This window comes from Zea mays, chromosome 8 (assembly GCF_902167145.1).
Source record: "Zea mays cultivar B73 chromosome 8, Zm-B73-REFERENCE-NAM-5.0, whole genome shotgun sequence".
Lineage (NCBI taxonomy): Eukaryota > Viridiplantae > Streptophyta > Magnoliopsida > Poales > Poaceae > Zea > Zea mays.
In genome coordinates, this window is record NC_050103.1 from 13228236 (window position 1) to 13237594 (window position 9359).

The 9359-nt window shown below is 47.3% G+C and overlaps 1 protein-coding gene across 1 annotated transcript; it reads left to right on the plus strand.

Moving 5' to 3' along the window:
• The first annotated feature begins 1646 nt into the window (after positions 1-1646).
• Positions 1647-4793, plus strand: LOC100217106 (uncharacterized). Its single transcript, NM_001143475.2, has one exon. The coding sequence runs from the start codon at positions 2181-2183 to the stop codon at positions 4596-4598; it is 2418 nt and encodes an 805-aa protein (NP_001136947.2). The 5' UTR covers positions 1647-2180; the 3' UTR covers positions 4599-4793.
• Positions 4794-9359: the final 4566 nt, after the last annotated feature.

Consider the following 9359-nt stretch of genomic DNA (forward strand, 5'->3'; position numbering starts at 1 on the left):
GTGGTTCGGCCAAGTAACACTTGCCTACTTCCACGTTGTGGCGTCCCAATGGATGAGGGTTGCACTCAACCCCTTTCAAGTGATCCGATGATCAACTTAAATACCACGGTCTTTTCCTTTAGTGTTTTCCCGTTTGCAAGGAATCTCCACAACTTGGAGTCTCTCGCCCTTACAATAGAGATCACAAAGAAAGCATAGAGTAATGTTGGGGAGAGCAACACACGCAAGACTCAAATTCGCAGCACAACCACGCACACAAGTCACGACTTGAGCTCGAAACACAACACACGGAGTTTGCAACTCAAATGATGCTCAAATCACTAACATAGAGAATCAAATGCATGGAGTTGGAGTCTTGAAGTCTTAGGATGCTTAGTGAATGCTTGGATGACTCCTCCATATGCATAGGGACCCCTTTTATAGCCCCAAGGCAGTTAGGAGCCGTTGAAGACCAACTTGGAAGGCCAATCTTGCCTTCTGTCGGGTGGTACACCGGACAGTCCGGTGCACCACCGAACAGCTACTGTAGCCTGTTCGGTGCGTGATCTCCTTCCAAAACAGGCACAGTCGACCGTTGCAGCTCTGGGCCAGTTGGCACACCGGACACTGTCCGGTGCACACCAGACGATCTAGTGCCTCCTTCGGACCGTTGGAGCTGCCATGCGTCGCCCGCAGATTTCGCGGCCGACCGTTGGCGCTAGCGACAGTTGGCTCACCGGGCAGTCCGGTGCACCACCGGACAATCCGGTGAATTATAGCCACGTCGCCCCGTTGCTTTCCTCGAGAGCAATGAGTTCACCGCGGATGCCTCACCGAATAGTACGGTGTACCACTGGACAGTCCAGTGAATTATAGCCGTACACCGCCGTTGATTCCCGAGAGAAGCCATTTCACCGGAGACCAGGTTGGTGCACTGGACAGACACTGTCCAGTGCACCACCGGACGGTCCAGTGTGACAGGCCGAGCTGGACTTTGGCTGCACACAGCCAATTCTTTTGCAATCCTTTTCTTTTCTTTTCTCACTGTTTCTAGCACTTAGAGAAACACATTAGCGTTCAAAAAACAATGTACTAAGTCTAGAAACATACCTTGTGCCTTGATTTTTACTTCTCACTTTATTTGGTCCATAAGAACTTATTCAAACGTGTTGGACACTTAATCACCAAAATATTATAGAAATGGCCCAAGGGAACATTTCCCTTTCAAGAAGGCAGATGAGTCATAATAGGTATTCATGGTTCTTTATCATCGTTTTTGCATTACAAATTGTTACATCGTTACCTTCGAGACATGTGGATATTGTCTGAAGGTATTTACACTCAAGAAGCCATCATTTCTGCATTACAAATTATTACGCTGTTACCTTGAAGGTATGCAAATGTTATTCGAAGGTGTTTACATTCAAGAAGCTGCATAGAGTTTCGATCGAGAGTACGTGAGCACTGAAAAATGACCCTTTACATGGGCACTATACACCTATTTATATGGACAAGGTGACATACACCTTTGTGCGAAATTATATTTGTACCCTTTGTCAGCAGACTGTTATGTGGGACCCTGGATAGATGGCAAGTGGGTGGCATGTGTGCCTATAAAAAGGGAGAACGTATAGACCGAGAGAAAAGAACCATTTGAACAAACTAAATCATCTCTACCTTTCCATTACTGTTATCTTTTTATATTCTCTCCTCTCATGTATCTTGTTTCTCTACCTTCTAGAATACTGCAACCGTTATTACTCTGAATTTGGTGCCTCACGTTGTTGATTGGAGTTTGTGGGATCAGAGTCGCTAACATTTGGTATCATACTACTCGCATCCTGGAAGATTGCACGCATGGAGGCGGCAATGCAGCAGATTCTCGACGCGATGGCGCACATGGAGCTCCGCTTGACCTATGTGTTGGCCGGCCGTGGTGGCGAGCACAGGGTGGAGGACGCGGACTCAGAGCTGCGATCCTCCAACTCCGCCACCTCCTCCATCACCGCGCCGGTGTACGACGCCGGCGTGTTCGACTCTTCGACGGCCCCAGCGTACGACAACGAGTTCGCGACAAGCGCCCGCTCCGCGACGCCTTCTCCGTCCTACGACAACGACCTGTTCGGCGTTTCCGTCCCCGACCGCGAGCCGCCCAACGGCAAGCAGACGGCCCACACCCCCGCTTCGACACCGCGCCGTGCATGGAGTTGAAGTCGAAGGAGACTCACCAGTCTCTGCTCATCCATCACTTCATCAACCCCGTGGCTCCTCATCTTCCCTCTGCCAAGGAGGCCATGGCCGAGATGGACGCGGCCACGAACGCGAGTGACCCCGTGATGCTCGACGCGTCCTCGTCGCTCGACCCGTACTCCTTCGCGCTGCTGCTGCCGCCAGCTGAGGTGGTGGACGCACCGAATCACGACGAGGCAAGTTCTCTACCTCCTGCCCACGACTTCCGCGTCGAGCAAGCCAAAGGGGAGAAGGTACCCGTCGACACGCTCACCAAGTGTTCGACGATAGACCTCAACCGCGGCATTTACTCCGTCGCCAACACGGCCACTATCAGAGCCGCGATGGGCGCGGTCGTGGACGTGAGGGACTCCGTGAGGTTCCCTTCCCTTCTCGCCGCGGGGAATTTCCCGCCGCCCTTCCTCACGCTGTCGCCACCACACGACGAGGCAGATCCGGACTTCGGTTCCTGCCAGGACAAGGAGCTGCTCGACCATCTCGAAGGCGTGCTGGCCACCGAATCTGTGGTGGTGAAGAGAGGCCAGCACATCGTGCCGCTCAAGGGGAAGTGCGTCTTCGTGCGCGCCGACTTCAACGCACCGCTCGACGCGTGCAGCGGAAGCGTGGTGGGCTCGCCCTCACCGAGCATGCAGGTGAAGAGGGCGCAGAGGAATCGACCGCCGAACTCCTGCCGCGTGCACTGCGCGTCGCCGCTCTGCTCGGCAGCACATGCCTCGACGCCACCGTCGGACTTCTGTGCCGCGGCGCGGTGCCCGTTGGAGAACATCGAGATGAGCTCCTGTGACGCGCCCCACGCGTGCCCGCCGTTGTACTACGGGTACGGGGACGGGAGCCCCATGGCGCACCTGAGGCGCGGTCGCGTCGGGTGGGGCGCTAGCGCACGCGCGCCCATGGCCATGGTCGTCGACAACTTCTCCTTCGCGTGCACGCGCACGACCATGGGCGAGCCTGTCGAGGTGGCAGGGTTCGACCACAGCCAGTTCTCGCTGCCGGTCCAGCTCTCCTACCTCACGCCATCTCACCATCACGCCCACCAAGTGTTCGACGATAGACCTCAACCGCGGCATCTACTCCGTCCTCAGCCTGGACCTCCACCGTCAGCTACTATCAAGGCAGCAGCTACCTCAACCATAGAGGATGAGGTACTCGTCGACACAACCACCAAGTGTTCGATGAGAGTACTCAACCGCGGCGTCTATCTTCGACGAGGGCTTCAAGAACAACTGTCGGCCCGTCACCTTCACCTACAACTCCGTCGACGGCGACATCACCGTCACCTACGACGGATACTCCAGCGACGTGTTGGTGCACGAGCGGTTCATGGTCCGGTTACTGGACGCGATGTCGCTGGACCAGGATGTGACTCTGCTGTGTGCAGGCATCACCGTGTCTCACCCCATGAAGTACCACGGCCTGAACAAGCCGAGGAAGCACATCTGCTTGATGAGGCTGGGAGGATTGGGCCACGTTGCTGTCAAGTTCGCCAAGGCGTTCGCCAATCACAGGGATGCCAAGCGCACGTTCCGGGAGATCAAGATGTTGAGGCACCTCAACCACATGAGCATCATTGGCATCAGGGACGTGATCCCAGCGCCGGTCAAACCGGGAAAGTTGTTCTGATGAAGCAGCTGGCTGACTGCAAACCAGTGCAGATCACTGCTACTCTTGGGGATTTGCTCAATAGAAAGGTCAGCGAAGGTGTCCGGGTCCTTATGCTAGTGTGGGTTGATCGGACTTCAGTCGGTTTGCTGCAGAAGGATAGCATGATGGATACCCATGCAAAGTGCAGCAACACATGGAGTTACCCTGTGTCGGATGCCCACCGCATGGAAAGTGCAGCAATGCCAATGCTGAATCTGCTCACATGGAGTTACGCTCAATCTGCTCACATAGCATTCATAACCATAGATTGTGCTGCAATGCAGAGAGTAACAGAAGGGAACCTTGTTTTCACAGAGCACACTGAGCAAGATGACAAGTTCAGAGAGTTGGCTCGCCGAGTTACTGAAGTCCTGGAATTCAGGTCGGCTGCTGGACTCATTTTTTGTCACCCTATAATGACAACAACAGAATTCTGGATGTCACACGAGTGTCTTCTTGTGCCTTATGAGCAAGCACTCACCCATGAGGAATTTTTCCCTAGCATCTATTATGACTGCTCTGCCTATTTCCTATGGGTTGGAAAGTGCACTCGCCAGCTTGATGGAGGGAGGTCAGGGTCGGAAATCGGTGCTTTAGATGCTGGTGTTGGAATTGTCGGCACTGGCCTCGGTCTCATTCGTTTAGGAATTGGTGCTGTCGCTGGTCTTATTACCTCTGGTTTGGGTACTGTCAGTAGTGGACAAGGCAATTTCTCAATCTATGTGTGAGATCCTGGTGGTCATGCGAAGAACAGCTTGGGGACAAGCTGCGTTTTAAGCGGTGGGGAATGTCAGCAGACTGTTATGTGGGACCCTGGATAGATGGCAAGTGGGTGGCATGTGTGCCTATAAAAAGGGAGAACGTATAAACCAAGGAGAGAAAAGAACCATTTGAACAAACTAAATCATCTCTACCTTTCCATTACTGTTATCTCTTTATATTCTCTCCTCTCATGTATCTTGTTTCTCTACCTTCTAGAATACTGCAACCGTTATTACTCTGAATTTGGTGCCTCACGTTGTTGATTGGAGTTTGTGGGATCAGAGTCGCTAACACCCTTGAACTTTATACACGCGAACTTGATCACGGGGCCACAATCGCCTCGAAGTTGGCATGGACGTGAGCATGAAGAAGGGTCACGAGTTCGGCTGGGGCACGGGAACGAAGGCCACGACGATTCGGTGGAGAGCAGGTGGGGCCGTGCGGGCCAACGATGCAGCATGGAGGAAGTCGTGGAGGCTGGCGTGTCACGAGCAGGACTGTCATGGGCTGGATGATGGTGGTAGCCACAACGGTGCTGGTATGAGCATGGTAGGTAGGGGAGCGGTCCACCTCCATGTTAGAGGACTGCATCAGGCTGGATGGTGGCGGTTCCTGTGGCGACACGGTTAAAAACATGACAGGGCGCAACATGAGGGAAGATGCCAGGGCTAGCAACGTCAGCTCTTGGAGAGAGAGGGTAGCCGGCGCAGGTGGCAAGCGAGCGGTGCAGACATTTAGATGGCACAACACGACTATGGCTTTCCGAGAAGCACGACGACTCAAATTTTTTGATTGAAATAGTAACAACATGGTAGTTTGAGGGAAAATTTTTATATAACCCCTGACCTTAGGATGGTCTACTTCATTCCCCTCACTTTCAAAACTGATTGTTTATGTTGAGAACTACGTTACCACGGATCACCAGATCCGCTCCCTTCCCTCCCGTCAGCAGTAGAGGCGCAAGAAGATGTAGAGAACCCGTCTCCCTTCCCATAAGCACGACAGAGGAAACACACGAGACACTGGATATAGAGTTGGGCCTTTGGCCTCTTTCTGATCTCTCTGTATTATGAGGGAGTGTACAGGTTCCTTATATAGAGATGTGAGACCCCTCAGGGGCAAAGCAGGTATTTGCCCACATAACCCTAACTAGGGTTACTTAACACTCCCCCTTGGGCGAATACCGCGACCAACACATGCCTCGTTAAAACTCCGAAAAACCCAATGGGAAAAATGTGGAGAAAGAGTGCATGGTGATACAAATTGCATTTGCACTTTATTGCCTCGTTAAAAACCTAATGTGAGAAACTTCAAGAAAACTCACCAAGGGAAAAGAGTACAACAGCTGTCATCGTGACAGATTTCGATCCTCTAGGATCTAGATTCTATCAAATCTTCTACAAGGGCTAACTTTAGAAATGTGCTCCCCCTGATCCTTGCAAAACTGTATCAATAAAGCAAAACATCTTCTTCTAGAAGTATATGCACATAAAGATTTAGCAAACGGATTGCATATCCTTGCAAGGACTATTTCAGGAACTTTACCTCTACTCACTTCTAGGATATACGAGGTAAGTGCACGTATCAATATAAATAAGCCACTTTGACTGATGGTGTTCGATCGACTGGATCTATATATTTGATAGAAAGTTCCATAAAGGTTCGCATATTGATCATCAAGCTCACGTCTTCAGGGCATAGAATATGACATTTATTGTCTCATGATTATAATCAATATAAGCATTCGCTCCCCCTGACGATGACATCTGTCAAAGTCGTTATCCCTCATAACTCAAGCATATTCTTCAAGATATATGTCTCATTGTGCATCTTGAATAACGAGAATGGATGAGGTTGGGGTGCTATCATTTTCTATCTTACACCACAATTTATACATAGTTGTGCAAAGCAAATAACATGTCCTTCAATAGGACTTAGGGGATAATATAGTTGCAATAGTATATATTCTAAATATGACACATCGCTCCAGGCGTTCATCCTTTGCAACATCTATGATGGTGTAACAAAAGTCCATCAAAGATCATAATCCATAAGGGATTTTTCATCGATCAGATACATCGTTATAGTCTGTCATTCTGGCACAATGGGGATATTTTGCCAGTAACACCTAAACCTTATAGGTTTCTGCCATCAGGGCGTTAGAGGATACCGTAATTCCACATATAGTGGAAAATACCATGAGTAAAACTCGTGGGATGCACATGTGCTTATTCGGTGAACTTCAAGTCCCTTGGTATCTCATCTTATTCTTTTTCGGGTCTGTATGGGTCTTTATCCCTTTATAGGGATTATCAAACTTTGGTGTTTAACACAGACTTTATTTCTTATAGAAAGGTTCCATTAAGGAATTATAATCTCATCTATGAGATATTCTCTCTACATAGGAGAGTGTTCATTCGTCAGGAATGTATTATTCGGTACGAGATTTATATGTTGCATATTTATAATTCAAAGATATGAGTCCTCCTAGGATCTCATGACGGATCTTCAGAATCCTATTAACTGCATATTTTAATTCATGCCATTTGCCAGATATATTACATAGCGGAACTGTGTTTATTCAACACATATGTGGGATGGATCTCTCACAAGACCACTTGAACCATCACATTCACCACACATTATTTTAGTAGTGCCCATAAATGTCCGAACTTCAAGCTCATGACTTTCATTTTGCGATTATTGGTTCAGCCTCGATTGCATTTATCAATGACCCGATAAGAGAGCTTCAAACACTCATGCCTAGGACTTTGTTTTGGATCCCTTTGCAATCTAGAGAGGCAAGATAGATGTCGACATATTTGTCTCCCACATTTAATAATGATCTTCGTCATTTCCCAAAACGAAAGATTCATTGTTCCGTATTCCCAGCACAATGATATTGCGCGCATTGCTAGGAACTTCATCATCAAGATGAACCTCTTCGTGAGGCAAATCACCAGCAGGGTGAATTAATCGGAGGAGAGTTATCACAGACCACGTGTATCTGCAATCAGAACATATGCTTTGACTAAGGCTGATGAATCATATTCGCAGGCGTCCCCGAGAATAGATCAAATGCCAATAAGTCAAATGTGGATATGATATTAATCCCGGGTATATCCACATCTACATCAGGTAGAAGCATTCAGACCAATATGGTTACTCCTCAACGATTTCTGACAAACTCCATATACACAGGAGTATATACTGAACGACATGTTCAGTTTGGCTTTTGTGCGTTTAATAGAATATTGAGGCATTACACTATATGGGTATTCCTCCCCCTAATGCCGAGATGTTCTAAAAGCATACAAATAAAATCCCCAACCACAATCATCCAGTTGTGGGCAATGTATGCTATTGTGGTGATTTATTTGGGAAATCTTACGCACATTACAGATAGGGGTTTTATGCAGTGAGCTTTGGACTTAGATTAATGTAGTGGCATGAATACTACATAGTTGTCCTTCAACATGAAGAGTTAGCCTCAACATCCAGCGAGACACGCAACAACAAGTTGCTTCATGGTTACAATTCTGCAAAATTATTGTTATTACTACTAAATGCATAGTCAATCATTAAGATTTAGACTAATATGCGCAACACTATTTTATCCATAAGGGTCCTTCAGGGGCTCATGAATACCATTCGTCATTTGGAGCCATTAGTTGACTTCAGATCAACAAGTAAAATGACAATCAGGGTCTAACGCTCACAAAGACATTCACTGGTTGCATTGTGCTTTGAGGCACATAGGAAAATGTGTGTTTATATTGGTAGTAAAGTGCACGACATCATGCCAATGCTGCCAAGCAGAGACTTTTATATGCAGAGATGTAAAGTCCAGCTCGTTTTATTATTGCCCATGGTTTACCCAATTACTCATACCGTTCTGAAATTGGGTATCGATTTATGCAACATTTTTAGGTATTATAATTTTGAGAGAGAATTTATAACAATAGTTATTAATTTGTGGTGTTGCCAGCAGGGCAAACATTTCTCCTCATATTATATACCAAATTATTCTATATAGCATTATTTCGATCTCTTCATTGTTCAGCAAAAAGAGAAGCTTTGGAATAGAACAGACAAGGCCAAGAATTCATTCTATCTGGGAAAAATCACCATATAACTAGCTTTTGATGAAGCAAATGATGATAACTGCTTGGCAAGAACGAAACAATACTGGTATCCGCCTAGGATCCATCTTCAACAACAGATAGAACTGCTTTCATATGAAGAAATCATCAGGAGTAGAGAGGATACAACAGGTCTCTACAGGATCTTCATATTTTCTATCACAAATTATCATCACTAGTAGTTTAGTGGTCAAGACATATGACTCTTCTGGCTCCGAGGACCAAGGACATGTTAATGTCTAATTTAGCTTCAAACTTTGTGGTGATGTGGGATTTTAAGGCTATTTTTCTACTCTTCTTACTTCTGGTAGATCAGATATAGATTATGGTAAGCATACCAAGGGGTGAAATCCAATGTGGTTCTGCTACATAAACCCCATTTATATGTCTATTCAGAATCGACCTTTACCATTTGGTTTATAGTATATACCATACCAGTCAAAGGACTATCCCAAGTCAATTCAGCAACTAGGGGTATTTATAATTTTGAGAGATGTATGCAACACAAGCATAAAGGTCCTAGATAGGATGGGCAAAGTGGTTCGACGGGAACACAATGGTTTTCACGCCAATATAGTGCAAATT